General features: G+C 41.9%; 1 protein-coding gene across 4 annotated transcripts in view; it reads left to right on the plus strand.

Moving 5' to 3' along the window:
- Window positions 1-19,181, plus strand: part of frmd4ba (FERM domain containing 4Ba) — an 85,220-nt gene that overhangs the window by 33,196 nt on the left and 32,843 nt on the right. For 2 of the 4 annotated variants that reach the window (XM_029774736.1, XM_029774738.1), the window contains exons 2-5: window positions 16,320-16,385; window positions 16,505-16,599; window positions 17,090-17,182; window positions 17,869-17,953. In XM_029774736.1, coding sequence (XP_029630596.1) covers window positions 16,320-16,385; window positions 16,505-16,599; window positions 17,090-17,182; window positions 17,869-17,953 — 339 coding nt within the window. Of the gene's footprint in view, window positions 1-11,171; window positions 11,684-16,319; window positions 16,386-16,504; window positions 16,600-17,089; window positions 17,183-17,868; window positions 17,954-19,181 lie in introns of those variants that run through there. The other 2 variants (XM_029774737.1, XM_029774735.1) reach the window with 2 other exon arrangements.

Consider the following 19,181-nt stretch of genomic DNA (forward strand, 5'->3'; position numbering starts at 1 on the left):
CAGGTAGCCAGCAGCAGTCAGTCACCTTCATAGCACCATGGCCTGTTATTACTCACCTCTTCCATTAGTGTGCATTGGTCTCTATATGGCAATACCCTTTAGTCACGTACAATAATTGGCTTGCAGTGTAAATTCATGTTTTCAGTCAATGTTGTTGAGTACAGCCCCTGATAATGTGACCTGGACATTGAAACAAACCTGATACAGAGGCAGGCTCGGCTGTAAAGCTGGATCGTGCATAAGAGGTGAGGAAGACTGTTTCAGGCCTACCAGAGTTTCTCCTATAATCTGACAAGATAATACTAATCTTTATGCAAAATATTCGGATAGAAAATGTACAATTTACCCTCTTTCTGTACGTCTAGCTGTAAAGCAGACCCAAAAGCCATCTGACATAAAGAAATGCATGTCGATGTCTTAGCATGCCATCGACATATACAGTATCTAAGTAAAAGTAAAAGTATACATAATTTCAAATTCCTTATATTAATTAAGTCAACCAGACGGCACAATTTTCTTTTTTTTTGTTTTAATTACGGATAGCAAGGGGCACACTCCAACACTCAGACATAATTTAGAAACAAAGCATTTGTGTTTAGTGAGTCCACCAGATCAGAGGCAGTTGGGATAACCAGGGATGTTCTCTTGATAAGTGTTTGAACAGGACAATTTTCCAGGCTCGCTAAATATTTTATGTGTAACAAGTACTTTTGGGTGTCAGGGATGTATGGAGTAAAAAGTACATTATTTTCTTCAGGGATGTAGTGAAGTAAAAGTAAAAGTAAAAAAATATATATAAATAGTAAGCTACAGATACACAAACAAATTGCTTAAATAGTACTTTCAAGTACTGTATTTTTAATTAATTACTTTACACCACTGTAAAGAAACCTATGTTGTGATATTTGCGTTGTTTGCTTTATAACCCATTTGTTCATACGCCACTGTGATATACAATAAGTCCGTGACAACAAAAAGACAACAGTCACACAGTGGCGGAATAAATTCAACTACACATACGTTTGTTTCATCACAAAACCGAAGACCAACATCTGTCCAGTGACGGTCACAAAGTCAATATTGCATGTAACAAGCTATGACCTGCAGCTTGGTCAAACAAGTAAATGTTTTCGACAGTTTACTAACTACTGATTTAGAACCACGGAGTTACCGCAAGTCAGCACAAAGACAACGGGAGTACTGCCTCCACTATTCCAGCACCATTTACACTTAAACATCATCAAATCAACAAGGCAATATATATTTAGTTTAATACACTGAAAACAAACTTAAAGATACCAAAATATCATCTGGCTGTCCATGGTACTTCTGTCTGTCTGTGTGTGCGTGCTCGCGCAAGAAAATATATTTTTGGGGACTCACCCTACTTGTAGACTTGTTGAACACCAATGCTGTCCTAATTTCTTTCATGTGGGCAATTGGTCTATGGCTCTGTAAGCCTTTAGTTTTAGTTTTCATAGGCAATCTAGCTAAAATTCTTGCTAGCCTAACTTCCTCCCATGGGCAACAATGAACCAGCTAGTTTATCTAGCTAGCTAATGTGATCCAACTAGGCTACATCTACAGTAGGCTACATATTGAACTTCAATCATCTCAGACCAGTGGCACAATATATTAATGTATGGTTAAATCAGAATCACCATCATAATCGTTGGCCTCTACATAGAATTAAGTCATAACCAAAAGTCCAAATCCCCCTCACCGTCCATGGCTTAGGAAAGGGCCGATTTAGCAAGCTAGCTACTGCAGGACATCAACACAAGCAGGCAAGAAACAGACACATTTTTCTGACAATGATGGACGTTTTGCTCAGGATGTGATTTGATTGGTGGGAAGCCAAATCCAAACTGGCCTCCCTCGGTGGGTGTCCCAGGACAACCCACAGTTGAGCTCAGCTCAACGCTGATTGGCTAATTACTTTATTTATTTTTTTATTATCAAGGGAGTCCAAATACTTGCTGGCATCAATTATTCAAATGCTACGGCGCCAACATGTCATACTCTTTTGTTCCAGACAGTATCAGATACATGGTCTACACATACTAAGACAGAGGGGTGCTGTTTCCCTCGCTCTGATGACTTGTCAGGTGAGATTCAACCACTTGTGAATTTACAGAGAAATTATGACAATCAGAGAGACAAAAGATACATTATTTTATAATTTAAATGTTTTTATTGGTCAAATATTTGGGGTAGCCTGGCTTCCTTTGGTATCCATGAATACACACCATTGCATATGCACCCCCCACCAAAGCACAACTCAATGCCAAATCCTGACTTTCCATGAGCTCAGTTTGCCTCCTAAGTGTAATAGACCGACCCTGTGTTCACACTATGACAGATTGAGAGGTCCTCTGTCACATTGGTGGTTTGCTCCAATGGACCAATGGTGAGTAATCCACAGTGACGGAGGGTCTGTTCTGTCTATAAAATCCACACATAGTGAAAAGTCCTTACTCCTTATCAAATTCGGAGTGGTAAGGTTCTGAGGTTTTCATTGCCCCTCTAAGTCAGGGAGGTCTTCCCTACACATGTTTTGCTGGCCTGATAAAGCTGTGCATTTGTTCTGATTATGTAGTGTTAGAGGATTGTTTGACAGTGATAAGCTTAAGTCACCAGAGGGTCTCATTACATTATCCAGTAGTTATGGTAGTTATCAACTGACAAACACTCTCTAAAGGATGTACAAGAAAGAGCAGTGCATCAAATAAGTCAGTGAGTGACAAGACTGGGTTGGGTTGTAGGATTTAACTGGAGCCAGATATTTGGTTATGTAGGTCTTGGAAGTATAGATATTTTGTGTTGATAATGCGACACATGTCCACTGTGTGTCTGCAAGGTCCATAAAGGTCCATAAAGACCTTCCCCTGGGCACCATTCACATTACTGTGGAAATTGGATGCATGATGGTGGTAATTCATCTATATTTACTGAACAAGGACAATGTCATTGCCGAATATATAGCTTTAAGTAAAACCAGGCAGCACAAACTTTTTTAACGAGGGCTGGCTCAAAGGACAATTAAGTTTCTGTTTTTGTTTTTGTGTTGACTAAAATGAAAAAAGAAAAAACGATTTTAAACACGACTGAACAGTGATGTGTTGTTGAACAGGCATAGCGTGACACTCATGTCATTTATAGAATAAAGTCAATTCCTCAATCATGAATATGTAAACAAGCTAAACAAAAACAGTACGTTAGAGGAGCTAGACAATCAAGCATGAGATATCAGCATACATGTTATATGAACCTCTCGCTCTCTCTCTCTCTCTCTCTCTCCCTCTCTTTGTCTGTCTCTTAAGACCCCTGCAGAGATGTTAAGAGCAGCCATTCATGTCCTCCATCTCTTGCAAATCATATTAAAACCCTGCAGCTCCAGGTCATTTTTCTCTCTCTAACAGCTCTGCCTTTCAGTGGTGTAAAGTACTTTAAAGTACGACTTAAGTTATATATTTTTTACAACTTTTACTTTTACTCTGCTAAATTCCTAGAGAAAATAATGTACTTTTTACTCCATATATTTTCCCTGAAACTCAAAAGTATGCTTTACATTTCGAATGCTTAGCTGACAGGATTTTTTCCATTCACACACTGATCTGGCGGACGCACTAAACACAAATGCTTCATTTGTCAATTATGTCATCGGTGTGCCCCTGACTATCCGTAAAATAATAAATCAAGAAAATTGTGTTGTCTGGTTTGCTTAATATAAGGAATGTGAAATGATTTACTTTTACTTTTGATACTTAAGAATATTTTAGCAATTACATTTACTTTTGATACTTAACTATATTTAAACCAAATACTTTTAGACTTTTACTCAATTAATATTTTAGTGGGTGACTTTCACTTTTACTTGAGTCATTTTCTATTAGGGTATCTTTACTTTTACTCAAGTATGACAATTGGAGACATTTTCCACCACTACTGCCTTTGCAAATCTCAGCAGCACCCACAATCCCTTGGGGCCGTGGGCTTATTTGATTGGGGCAGACAGTGTGCGACTGACACCATGGGCACTGTCTCACCCCCTCAGCCCCTTCAGCTCAGTGGCATCTGGGTTATGCACGCACAGTGTTTGTCACAGGCCAGGGCCTCCAGCAGGCCCCAGAGCTGTGTCCTAGGGTGCAGAGAACCAGGCCCCACGTCCCCAGTCATAACAGACATCTCAATGGGACGTAGTGGCAGTCCAGACCCCCAGGCCCTTCTCCTCCAACCCCTGCCATGCTGCACAAAGCCGGGCTTGACTCTACCGCCCGGCTGCACACAAAAAGCTTTTCTCTCTCTCCACATTCACCATCTAGAGCTTAATCACATGGCTTTAATTGGGTATAATCGGGTATGTCCTGTGTGTGTATTACAAAGATGTACTGACAACTTTCCTCAAGGAGTGTAATGTGGACCTCTCATTCACAGACATGGTGTTGTGACTTTAAGAGCTCACAGAGGGGGAGAAGATACATCCCTCTCAGAATCTATAGGTTCATCCCTGTTGATTAAATGCAGAATGTGTGCTTATGAAGCCACCTGTCTGAATAGGGAGAGCATATTAGAGCAGTAAGGAAGAGTAAAAGTAAGTGATCAAAATCCATTTAATTTGGTAAACACAAACACTACAACGTATGAGATGTAGCAAAATAATCAAGCAATCACTTATGCATAACTAGACTTGATTCTTTTACATTTTTTATTTGATTTATTTTAATCCACTCATATTTGATTTATGACTACAAAATGCCGCTACTGGAATGTGATGTCCTGGAACAGAGGCAGCAGTCAGGAGGCTTTCCATGTAAAGCCATGGGAATGTCCCTGTCACTGAAGGCATGTCATGGGCGTCATCTCTGAGAATAAATGGAATGCTAACACTGTCCACCATGCGGCCCTTGCCTTGCCTTGGCCCTACTGTACTATATGTGTTTGTGTCCTAGCCTGCCTGTCTGACAGCTGTATCTCTGTATGTGGCATGGGGCTGTGCCCTGTCAGCCCTACTGTACTCTGTGTGTTCTTGTCCCAGCCTGCCTGCCTGTCAGCTGTAGCTGTGTGTTAACAGATGTTACCCTGCCCTGTGCTGGAGCTGTGTGTTAACAGATGTTACCCTGCCCTGTGCTGTAGCTGTGTGTTAACAGATGTTACCCTGCCCTGTGCTGGAGCTGTGTGTTAACAGATGTTACCCTGCCCTGTGCTGGAGCTGTGTGTTAACAGATGTTACCCTGCCCTGTGCTGGAGCTGTGTGTTAACAGATGTTACCCTGCCCTGTGCTGTAGCTGTGTGTTGACAGATGTTACCCTGCCCTGTGCTGGAGCTGTGTGTTAACAGATGTTACCCTGCCCTGTGCTGTAGCTGTGTGTTGACAGATGTTACCCTGCCCTGTGCTGGAGCTGTGTGTTAACAGATGTTACCCTGCCCTGTGCTGGAGCTGTGTGTTAACAGATGTTACCCTGCCCTGTGCTGTAGCTGTGTATTAACAGATGTTACCCTGCCCTGTGCTGGAGCTGTGTGTTAACAGATGTTACCCTGCCCTGTGCTGGAGCTGTGTGTTAACAGATGTTACCCTGCCCTGTGCTGGAGCTGTGTGTTAACAGATGTTACCCTGCCCTGTGCTGGAGCTGTGTGTTAACAGATGTTACCCTGCCCTGTGCTGGAGCTGTGTGTTAACAGATGTTACCCTGCCCTGTGCTGTAGCTGTGTGTTGACAGATGTTACCCTGCCCTGTGCTGGAGCTGTGTGTTAACAGATGTTACCCTGCCCTGTGCTGTAGCTGTGTGTTAACAGATGTTACCCTGCCCTGTGCTGGAGCTGTGTGTTAACAGATGTTACCCTGCCCTGTGCTGTAGCTGTGTGTTAACAGATGTTACCCTGCCCTGTGCTGGAGCTTTGTGTTAACAGATGTTACCCTGCCCTGTGCTGGAGCTGTGTGTTAACAGATGTTACCCTGCCCTGTGCTGGAGCTGTGTGTTAACAGATGTTACCCTGCCCTGTGCTGGAACTGTGTGTCTGCTACTGTGGGAGGCCATCCTCTTTTAGACAATTAACTGAGCGTTTACTGCACATGGTAATTGACATTCTAATGAAATTAGCTCGGGGACACAGACGTGTGATGATCTCGGTAGCACGGGCTGTACTGTCATGCCCTCATTGTATTCTCTACAGACCCAAGCCTATTAAAACTGATGAGTTATGGAATTGGACTGAGAGGTATCTAAATTGAAACAGACATCCGCTGCCTCAGTACCAGAACCAGAGCATGCCTGTGGTGTGTAACCATCTCCTCAAAGGACTCACTAATCAGATGAGAACGCTATAGGAACATGAGAGGAGGCTGCGCATGATTGTCATAAACATAACACCCAGGACATGACTGTCATAAAGGTAACACCCAGGACATGACTGTCATAAAGGTAACACCCAGGACATGACTGTCATAAAGGTAACACCCAGGACATGACTGTCATAAAGGTAACACCCAGGACATGACTGTCATAAACGCAACACCCAGGACATGATTGTCATAAAGGTAACACCCAGGACATGATTGTCATAAAGGTAACACCCAGGACATGACTGTCATAAACGCAACACCCAGGACATGACTGTCATAAAGGTAACACCCAGGACATGATTGTCATAAACGTAACACCCAGGACATGACTGTCATAAAGGTAACACTCAGGACATGACTGTCATAAAGGTAACACTCAGGACATGACTGTCATAAAGGTAACACCCAGGACATGATTGTCATAAAGGTAACACCCAGGACATGATTGTCATAAACGTAACACCCAGGACATGACTATCATAAAGGTAACACCCAGGACATGATTGTCATAAAGGTAACACCCAGGACATGACTATCATAAAGGTAACACCCAGGACATGATTGTCATAAAGGTAACACCCAGGACATGACTGTCATAAAGGTAACACCCAGGACATAACTGTCATAAAGGTAACACCCAGGACATGATTGTCATAAAGGTAACACCCAGGACATGACTGTCATAAAGGTAACACCCAGGACATAACTGTCATAAAGGTAACACCCAGGACATGATTGTCATAAAGGTAACACCCAGGACATGATTGGCTGAACATTCTCAGCACTAAATGTACTCCTTACAGATCAGGGGTCTCAAACACCTGTTCTAAAGAACGACAGGATGTGCAGGGGTTTGTTCCAGCTCAGGACTAACACACCTGATTCAGTGGGCTAGAACAAAAGGACGAAAGTTGTAGACTGACCACTGCCTTACACATATTCAGTAGTGGTGTCTGGTCTAGTAGTGTGATGTTACTCTGCCTACTGGTGATGTCTGGCAACTGCAGTATGAATTATAAGTCAGCAGTGACTTCATTCTCCGCAATTGATTGTATTCTACTCATTAGGAGAAAAAACACAATTGGTGGTAAAGCACACTCTTGAAGTCATGAGGACAATAATCATCATTCAAATAAATGGATTCCTCTGTGGAGCAGATGACTTGGAGGGGGCTTGTCAGTGAAGTGTTTACGAGAGTGACCTCAGAGAGGAGAGTGGGCCAGAGTGTGAGGTCATGCTGTTTACAGCTGAGAGCAGAGCTGCAGTCAGTGGCACCAGCCTCTCCAACGGGTCTCTCATTATGGAAACAGATGGGTGAATCAGAGTGAGAGAGACAGCTGGAGCACCTGTGTCCACTCACAATGCATCAACAACCAGAGGAGCTAGAGGAGAGGATAGATCTATTCTTTCTTTCTCATCAGGGACTATAAGGAAATATTTAAGGTTTCACAGATCAGTGACAGAAAATATCCTACACACCTCTGCATTGTATCACCTCCATTCTTCAAAAGGCCCAGATTAACTGACGGTTTTTATTTTGTGTGAGGGTAGTCTCATTCCCCTGCACTGCACTGCACTGTAAGATCGGCCAAGCAAGACTAGTGTGAGGGGAAATGTCAAACTGGCCTGGGGCATCTATTTACAGAGCTGAATAGAATATCCTCTTGAGACATGGACTCTTGCAGACAGATGATTTTAGGAATAGATAAAGAGTGGTTCTCCCTATGAGAGGTGAGAGTGGTCGACGGTTCTCATTCCCATGGGATCACCTCTGTCTGTAAATTCACAAACGGTTTCTTGTTTTGGTCTCACCCCTACCTCTACCCCACCGCCGCCCAATGAAACACATCACACATGGATATCAGCTGTGAATAGCAGGCACCTGCGGGCGGTGTGTGGGTGAGTGGGTGTGTGTGTGTGCGTTTCTGTGTTCTCAGGTTGCTGTGTGCACGTGTGTGTTTTGGCTGTTCCTTTGTCTCTCTATGGAAGGCAGCCCCTGAATGTCCGTGTGTGTTATACAAGCAAACAGACCTTTACTCCTCTCACTGTGGAGGGAATCATCTGGCTACTGCCTGGTCCAAGTCTCTGGATAGAATGGGATGGGAGATATGGCCAGAGGGAATGTAATATCACAGGACACCTCCACTCTATTTACAGTTAAAAATGCCATCTATAGGTTCTGCACTGGTTTTATATTGTATGTGCTTGCTTTGTCTAGTGGACACAGGCAACAACTCTGTACTCTTTATTTTTTGTTGCTAAATATGGTGACATACAGTCTGTTGGTGATAACGATGGTATTGTGTCCACCACAGCTGTGGTCTTCATAGTTGTTACCACTCAGGCAGCTGTGTGTGTGTCATAAGCAACATGGTTCATTGAATACACCCCCTCCCCCACTGCACTCTTGTATAGCTTCAATGTGGGCCTCTAATGAATTATATCTATCAAGCCTCTGGCTAAGACCGAGATGCAGATAGTACAAGTCTTAGAGTTTATTACAGGGGCAGGCAAAGAGTTGTAATCCAAATCAGAGTCAGGCAGGTATAGGACAGCAAGCAGGGTCAGGACAGGCAGAAAGGTCAGAACTGGGAAGACTAGGAAAACCACAAACTGGAGCACAGGGACCACACTGGTAGGACTTGACAGGACAAGACAAACTGGCAACAGGCAAATAGAAAACGCAGGTATAAATACACAGGGATTAATGAGGGTAGATGGGAGACACCTGGTGGAAGGTGGAGACAAGCACAAAGACAGGTGAAACAGATCAGGGTGTGACAATATCACCCTGAAATGGATGCATCCAAATCCAGTCATCACCTAATACACACATTAAATCATCAATACCTAGGTTATGTCATTAGATGTTTTTATCAAACAACTTTTTGATTAAACTATTTGAAATCTTAAATACAAAATATTTTATGGTTGTCACCTTGAAATAGAATAACTGAATTCCTCCTGAAGGTCTTGTCATAATGGAGCTAGACTGTTAAAGCTAGACTGCAGTGCCATACTTTGTGTCTCATCTGCAATAGATATGTTATTTCAAAAATGCCAGTTGGACTTTACCCTGGGTGATTGTTTAGTTCAATAAGTGTTTGTCTTTACTGTGCTAGGAAACTACCATAAATGATCAGACTATACATTTACATTACATTTAAGTCATTTAGCAGACGCTCTTATCCAGAGCGACTTACAAATTGGTGCATTCACCTTATGATATCAAGTGGAACAACCACTATACACATGAAGTCCAAAAGATTCAACAATCATTCATGTCCTTCCAGTCAGGACAATTGGCAGTGGGCAGAGATGATACGAGATTCATTTTCCATAGATGAGATAACAGATGCCTGCTCTTTAACTATTTGTTATTTAAATGTTTTATTTTTAATTATCTATTTTTACTTAACACTTATTTTTCTTAAAAACTGCATTGTTGGTTAAAGGCTTGTAAGTAAGCATTTCACTGTAAGGTCTACACCTGTTGTATTCAGCGCATGTATGTGGATTTTATTTGATTACTCTCACAGTAATCAGGCCTGTTACGAGTATTCCATGATTCAGCTTTGTTTCAGATGATCCCTCGGATGTTGTTCAGAGGGCTTTGCGACATGTTCTGTACGTGCTGACTGCAGACGTGTTAAGGTTTTATGAGACTCAGAATGCACAAACAAACAGCAAACTATTGTTGCCAGATGAGACACCGCTAGTTTGACTTAACTAAAAACGTATAGGTCCACAGCCGAGAACACATTTTCTCTCTTTTCACTTGTTTTCTTCAGTTTCTGTCAGAACGGTGTACGGCTCTTTGGGGAAATATGCACATCCTTCTTTGCTAAAAGGAATGTATAAATATTCAAAATAAACTAAAGAATATGAGTATGTTTTTTCCCACAGTATTTCAAATGTCAATGTTTGATATCAAAAGCAACTACACTATGGGAATCTTTCCCCACTTTTCCTAAGCTATATCCGTTACATTCTGATGTCAGATGTCGGTTCCAACATTAAACAATTTCCAAAAAAATACAGTTTCAGTTTTAGTACTTTTAGTAGTGTGGATAATGTGGAGTAGTGTGGAATATGATGGGTGTAGACGTCTACTGTCCTTGGGAAATTGCACCCGGAGTACTGTACAGAGAAAATGAATGACCTTCAGAAACCATCCTGAATCACTCAAATCAACACACGCTATTTCACACTATTATATAGCAATATCTTATATCTAATGTGATATTATATATTTGAATACCATTGTTAGATAATGATAGGAATTGGATGTTAGTGATTGATTAGTAATGCCTGGCGAGTGCCTATAAATTGGTGTGTGTCAAGCAAGATCATTGAGATGGTGGTTGCCTGTCAAGAAAAAAATCACATCTTCTAGAAGTCCTGTGTGCTGCCTCTGTTTGGTCTTAACTGTCATATAGTTGATGTTCCACTCTCTGAACCTTCCAAATGGCGGGTAACACTAGCATTACAGTTGATCCATTTCCTTAATGAAGGAACAACTGCAGTCTAAAATCAAGTTAACAACAGAGTGGAAAACCTCAAGAAAAAGACTAAGCTGTAAGTCAGAAAGAAAATAGAGTGTTTATGAGGCGGGGATGCAGTGACTGAGCTGTCCGTCAGTCTGCCTGTGAGTGTAGGTACAGCATGTATGTGTAAAATGTGTTTATGGGGTGTGCACTGCAGACCAATCTTCTTTAGGCTGATTCTCTGTGGCTCTGTCCAGCCCGTTGCCATGTGAGTGTCAGGCTGTCTTGGACCAGGGCCCAGGGCGGGAGGCTGGGAGCTCACCCTTTGGCGCGCCACTCCACTCCAGCTCTACAACTCCAGCCTCTCTAGACCAGAGCTGTGACTCTCACAGATTACATCAGCAGGGAGACATAGTAAAGCGTGTGTGTAGTAGTATACTACTACTGATGCTCCTCCAGGGCATTGACATTCTGAGTCACAACAGCATCTAGACGCAGAGTGAAGTTGGTGTTTTACTCAGCAGTGTACATTCTCTTGGGCCAAGAAGACGGAGTAGTGTGCTTACCTTTCAAGCATCTCTCAAGCATCACAGGCTTTCTACAACTTCATCAGTAGAGAGAGGCTGTGCCGGGCACCGGGTATCTCAGTCTGGTTTCTGGGAGTGAGTGAGTGAGCGGTGAAGTGACAGCCATGGCTCTGGGCTTCATGTCTAGAGTGGAGGAGTTGCTGGCATCAAGCAGCAAGGTTGTGTGGAGCTTGGCAGAGCAGACCCTCAGAAGGTGGTCCTCTCAGGGGTTCATGCCAGCCCGCCGCTTCCTACAGACATGGTGGCACCTCGGGGAGTTCTATCAGGTACGCTGGGACTGTGTTACCAATCAATCCCTTTACTCCAGGGGAAAAGTTGTACTGTACATGCTGCTCTAATCAATGTGGATTTTATTGACTACTCTGTTGACAGCAACTGTGCAAGCTGCGGACTGGGATGTACTGGTGGCTGAAGCAAGATCATGTCTAATATATATTCTAATTTGACCTGTCTTGTTGATACTGTTTTACACCTTGATTTCTGTAAATGTATATATCTGTCAGGTGTTGTCTGGAGTCTGTAGAATAACCATCACATTGTGGCTATAACTATGGAGCATATCCAAATGGTACTACGTTTTAATTTGACTTTTAGAATTGCATATTGTATTTGATAGATTGTCTGTTGGGTGAAAGTTTACTGTTTGTGCCTGTGAGGACTCAGGACAGGGTGTTTCTTTATGAGTCACAGAGACAGGTTTAACATGGGTCTCATTGCACATATGGAAGTCCTCAGGAAGCAGCACTGCCAGTCTTTTGATCTTTGAAGGTTGTCTTTGAAGTGCTGTCTTTTGTTGGAGCACCTGAATGGGATCTTGTTCATGAACAAATGAGACATCCTCTAACTATATACGTTTCTGTTCCAAACGTTAAAAACATTTCAAGATTTCAAATTAGGAAAGGTTGTTTATGAACTACCACTAAAAGCTAAATTACATCATCAGTGAAGATAGCTGGTGTTAGGAGATGGTAATCAGTGAGAATATGTCAATAAGCCTGATAAGCAGTCAATTACAGGCATGGCCTAATGCTGCAGGGTTGGAGCTAAGCCTATGTAGGTCAGTGGCTGGAGGTCGTGTGAAGCGGCCACGGCTGGAACGCCCCGCCCCAATGACAGGCCTTTAGGGGGATGACCTCTCTGGCATGGCTATTACACATCACATTATCTTCCTTTAAACCTGCGGGTCAACCACTCTCTAAAGCCATGGCCTCTAGCCTTTCTGCCTTATGTGAGAGGCAGTTCATCTTGACACTTGTTAAAAAATTGTTAGGAAAAATTGTCAGAGTGAGGTGTTCTCTCATTTATGTCTGGAAGTAGCTAGCATGCTGGCTAACTTTAGCCAGTTAGCTTGGGTGCTTGACTGCCGTTGTGAGGTCAGAACGCTCTGAATTAACGAACGGAGAATCTGACAACACTCTGAATTCGTTCTCTGGCACTCCAGAGTGAATTTATGAACACACCCATAGTCTAGTGAAAAGCATGAGCTGGTGCACACCCAAAAAGTTAGGAGAGCTGCTGACTAATGGCGAATCAACAAATAAAGAGTTGCACATTATATATATGAACAAATGAGACATGTTCTATGTACATTTCTGTCAAATTTGGAAAATGTTCCAAAACACTGCTTTCTTCAGCGGTCCATCCTGACACTTGTTAAAAAAATGGTTAGGATTAGAGGTCGACCGATTATCATTTTTCAACGTCGATACCGATTATTGGAGGACCAAAAACCTATTTAGTCTCAAATAAATAATGAAACATGTTCAATTTGGTGTAAATAATGCAAAAACACAGAGTTGGAGAAGAAAGTAAAAGTGAAATATGTGCCATATAAAAAAGCTAACGTTTAAGTTCCTTGCTCAGAACATGAGAACATATGAAAGCTGGTGGTTCAATATTCCCAGTTCTTCAGTATTCCCAGTTAAGAAGTTTTAGGTGGTAGTTATTATAGGAATTATGACGTGTCGACTATTTCTCTCTATACCATTTGTATTTCATATACCTATGACTATTGGATGTTCTTATAGGCACTTTAGTATTGCCAGCCTAATCTCGGGAGTTGATAGGCTTGAAGTCATAAACAGCGCATAAATTGCTAAGAGCTGCTGGCAAATGCAGGAAAGTGCTGTTTGAATGAATGCTTACGAGCATGCTGCTGCTTACCACCACTCAGTCAGACTGCTCTATCAAATATCAAATCATAGACTTAATTATAATATAACACACAGAAATACGAGCCTTTGGTCATTAATATGGTCAAATCTGGAAACTGTCATTTCGAAAACAAAACGTTTATTCTTTCAGTGAAATACGGAACCGTTCAGTATTTTCTCGAACGGGTGGCAACCCTAAGTCTAAATATTGCTGTTACATTGCACAACCTTCAATGTTATGTCATCATTATGGGAAATTATGGAAAATTAGTTCACAATTCGCAACGAACCAGGAGGCCCAAACTGTTGCATATACCCTGACTCTGCTTGCACTGAACGCAAGAGAAGTGACACAATTTCCTTAGTTAATATTGCCTGCTAACATGAATTTTTTTAAACTAAATATGCAGGTTTAAAAAAATGTACTTCTGTGTATTGATTTTAAGAAAGGCATTGATATTTATAGTTTAGGTAAATTTTTCACGAATGCGCTTTTGTTAAATCATCAGTCGTTTGGCGAAGTTGAAGTAGGCTGTGATTCGATGATAAATTAACAGGCACTGCATTGATTATATGCAACGCAGGACAAGCTAGTTAACCTAGTAATATCATCAACCATGTGAAGTTAACTAGTGATTATGTGAAGATTGATTGTTTTTATAAGTTAAGTTTAATGCTAGCCAGCAACTTACCTTGGCTCCTTGCAGCCACAAGGTCGTTTTGATGCTGCACTCGCATAACAGGTGGTCAGCCTGCGACGCAGTTTCCTCATGGATTGCAATGTAATCGGCCATAATCGGCGTCCAAAAAGGCCAATTACCGATTGTTATGAAAACTTGAAATCGGCCCTAATTAATCGGCCATGCCGATTAATTGGTCGACCTCTAGTTATGATAGATAGTCACCAACAAAACTTACCGCTGGGCACAGACTGGTTGAATTAACGCTGTTTCCACATCTTTACAATGAAATTACGTTGAACCAACGTGGGGATAGGTTTGAATTGATGTCTGTGCCCAGTGGGTCTTCTTTTACTGCCACACTACTAAAGTAAGGAACATGAATTGTTGTGTAATGATTTTGGGATAGGGTTCAGACTGAGCAGTAGCTCATTAGATGTCTTGCAAAGGTGAATTTGAAATGGAGTTATTGGGGCTTTGGGGGTAGACAAAAACAGGCACAGAAAAGGAGCAGAAAAGCAGGGAGTGTGGGGAGCATGTTGGAGATACTTGATTTTTTTTATACTTTAACTCAAAATTAGTACTCATATTGTCCCACTTCATCCCATGAAACAATGTTGGAAGACTAACACATTTTAGGCCATGGAGCTACTGGCCTCTTTGTTTGTATGCTTGGATGTCATTTGTCCGTAACAATGCAGCATTGATAAATGCACCGTAGTGTGGATCATGCACTGGACAACCCACACAATCACTATAGTGACTAATCCCTGTTTAGACAATGGAGATTGTGTAATGAACAGCTACAATAATTCTCTCTATTAATACGGATTACACACAATCCTATGTTGTTCTATGAAGTTTTTTTTCTCTGTGTTATAAAAACTTGTCATCTAGTAATCCATGCTTGTGTTTCTGATTAAGGTTCTTGGTCTTTGCTATACAAGTGGGCTATTGAACCATTCAGAAAGGGCTTGAATTCTCAAGGAAATCATCTCTAGAGATTCAACTTTGTTTTTGAAATGCCTAGAAACTACAGTTTGACTTCAGAAAAAGAGAGTTTACATAATAGAATAGAATTAAACTTTGTCCATCCAGGATGGACATTTTTCTTTGGCATCACCTTCCATTAAAAGGATCACATATGCAAACATTCTCACATCATACACATTTAAACCAGTCAGTCCATTATGTTGCATACACTAAAAACATAGAGGATATTGATACATTCACTCACAACCGACCGCTGTCCCAACTGCACTGGATAGATAAGTACATATACTGATACAATTTACTTTGCATTTAGCAGTCCAACAGCACAAGGAACAAATGAATGTTTGAACACATTCTTCTTGGCCAAGGGCATTCTGAAGTGCCGGCCAGAGGCAAGTCTCTCGAACTGAGGTGGTAGAGGGTGGGTGGGGTCGCCAATGACAGCCAGTGCCTTCTTTTTGGTTGCCTTGTGGAACAGACTGCTCAAATGTGCCTGTGGTCGACCAATTACTTTGGTCGACCACAGGCACTTGACCAGCATCATTTTTGAAGGTTGATGGTCTGTTTAAAATAGCTGTCCCCATCTGACGTAGCATCTTTAAAAAAGAGTCCTACCAGAACCATGTCATCCGCTTCAGTGTTTGCGTGACAATAAATAAAATACTTTTTCCAGACATGCCCATAAGTCAGTAATTTCAATTAGATTTAATGTGTTCAAAAACAAAACACAAAAGTAGCCTGTAAAACAGCTTAAAAGCAGCTCTGTTGTGGAGGTGGAGGGAACAATATCCTGGTAGACTGCAGTTAACACCAGCTCAGAACTTCTATTTCCACCCTGTGGTCACTTTCCACACCAGAGGCCAGGCCAGCCTAACCAGTTGGGAGCCACATGTTTTTCACTCAACACGACCCTTCGCCATAATCAAGCAGCCTTGAGAGTCAACACTGACACGAATCCTGTGCAGCCTCTTTCCCTTGTGGAGGGGATTGATCTGTGGGCCTTCAAAAGGGGGGCATACCGCAAGTTGCCCATCTCTATTCCAGGGGATCTCATCATGTCTGTTCCCTTCCCACAGATGACAGAGGGCCGGCTGTGCCAGGTGCACCTCCTGGACGACAGGAAGCTGGACCTAATGGTCCAGGTACACACCCTTCACACATCCTCAACCTCCGTACTTCTAATGTTGTTCACTGGGATGTTACACTCTAGTGTGGACACTTCATATATTTGTGTTAATTTATACTGGTTTCATTTTCCTAGCCGAAGCTCTTGTCCCGGGATCTGTTAGACTTGGTGTCCTCACACTTTAACCTGAAGGAGAAGGAATATTTTGGAATATCCTTCATCGATGACACGTACGTACAACTCCTACAGATGTTCTATCTTAATTTGATCACTGTTGTCGCAGAGAATGTTCCTGCACAGCAGGAAATGCTAATTGTAGTGTATTCAAGGTTTAAAAAAATGCTTCTAAAGTTTGTAATTTCTACTTTAAAATGTCAGACTTGATTCATGCTAACAAAAGACGTATCAACCCCTACATAAATGTCCATTCATTATAATACACATAATAATTCACAATTCCTGTTGCTGCAGGATTATTTTCCTGCTGTGAGAAACTGATCAAATTAAGATAGTACATCTGTAACTACATTCTAGTTCATTGATGTATTTTCAATCTTGTGGTGTCAGGTACAAAATACTGTGAATGGGTGCAAACCGGTTTAGATCCTTTTCCTGCTGCTGATTGCATGCATCTCCATGACACAAGTGAGACAACTTTGTATCAGTCTAGCAGTTGACATCACAGTTAACGGTGTAGCATCTGCTCGTATCCTTCCCCAGTGGTCAGAGTAAATGGCTCCAGCTGGATCGCAGGGTCCTGGATCATGACTTCACTAAAAAGACTGGTCCACTGGAGCTCAAGTTCCTGGTCAGGTGAGTGATCTCTCTCTCACTGCCTCTCAGCTGGTAGCCTACAGTATGGACCACTAAACTGTAGTAGCCGGCTACCCATAGTGTACTCTATCACAAACATATCATCAGTCTGAGACGTTGACAGTGTATCTTACACACTTTAATCCATAGACTCCCCTTCCTCTTTGAGAGCTAGACTCCATATAGTTTATTTGAAAATCCATCTGAAAATGTGAGGTATCTATAAATGTTGCCCAAGAGAAGGCTCAAAGAGCTACTACAGTGACAACCTCCAGTGTTAATCAGCGTTAATCGGAGGTACAGTTATTGTAGGGGTGGCAGGTAGCCTAGTGGATAGAGCGTTGGACTAGTAACTGAATGGTTGCAAGATCGAGTCCCCGAGCTGACAAGGTTAAAACAAAAACATAATAATAATCTGTCATTCTGCCCCTGAACAAGGCAGTTAATCCACTGTTCCTAGGCTGTTATTGAAAATAAGAATTTGTTCTTAACTGACTTGCCTAGTTAAATAAAATGAAACTTGTAACCCAGACCACATGTAGAGACTCCTGTCCAGTAGATGGCAGTAATGTTTTGACAATCTGCAATAAGAAGATGTTCTGAAATTGGAAGGGGGGTACTAAATACCCTTATACCTTATTCAAGTGCTCCATATTATTTACATAATGTATATATGTGTTTTACAGGTTTTATATTGAGAAGATAACATTTTTGAAAGAGAATACAACAGTGGAGCTGTTTTTCCTAAATGCCAAATCGTCAGTCTTCAATGTAAGTGGATGTAACTCATTTTCTTACATTTGTTACTCAATATGATTGTATTGAGCATACCATGAATCAGCCTTCCGTAGCCTGTCCTTCAATTTCCATGCCATTGCACAAATAATGTGCTTACCCTGTTTGGGCTCATCCACTGCATGCACAGACATAAACCAATTGTGTGACCTGTGATCATTTGGGTGAAAATATAGTCCCACAAATGGAATTACAAGACAAAAGTTCCTGCTGTGGAATCATTGTGGGGCATTCTAGTTGGTAGGATGAGTTGCTGCTGGAACTGAAAGTTGTCTCCAGATGTCAACATCTTAAAACAAGCAAGGTGGGCCCAAAACACAGTTGGTGGCCAGAGTTATTTTGTCTACACATCATTTACAGAAGACAGTTGTTTAGTAAGGAGTGCCTGTTTGACTGGACACTATTAAGTTGAAGGCCATTACTATTCATTATTTCAAGCTCTTTCAAAAACAGTCTTACGAGTAATTGTTCTGTACATAGTTCATTACTCATGGGGCTAAACTCACTTCACTTGCTGACTTCACAGAGACTTCCCGCTTTTGTTTTATGTACTCTTAATACTACATTCTTCAACACAATGAGTATCAAATAGTTCCATAATCCTCCAAAATATCATTTGACTCAGGGCTTTCTTTTGGAAACGCTGCACTATAACAACATGAACAGGAACAATATCCTGATTCACTGCCTCCCCCTCTCAGAAACCTGTGTATATTTCCCATGCCACACACAGCCAGAGTAGCAGAAATGAACTGTATTGTTGTAAAATATTAGATAGCGTTAGTGGTAATTAACAGCAGGAAATAATCTACCATACATGTTGGATGATGGAGCTGGAGAAACCGGTCTTAAATTTCAAACACATACAGACACACATACATCACATATTAGCCTATATTTACACATACACGCTCGCACGCACACACACACACACACACACACACACACACACACACACACACACACACAAAGCAGTGATTGTAGTGTGTATGGCCCAGTACATCATGGGGGCCAAGCTCCCTGCCATCCAGGACTTCTATATCAGGCATTGTCACAGGAAAGCCCTTAAAATTGTCAACGACTCAAGCTACCCAAGTCATAGACTGTTCTCTCTGCTACCGCACGTCAAGTGGTAACGATGCACCAAGTCTGGAACCAACAGGAGCCTGAACAGCTTCTACCCGCAAGCCAAAATACTGCTAAA

Source organism: Salmo trutta, chromosome 14, assembly GCF_901001165.1.
Source record: "Salmo trutta chromosome 14, fSalTru1.1, whole genome shotgun sequence".
Lineage (NCBI taxonomy): Eukaryota > Metazoa > Chordata > Actinopteri > Salmoniformes > Salmonidae > Salmo > Salmo trutta.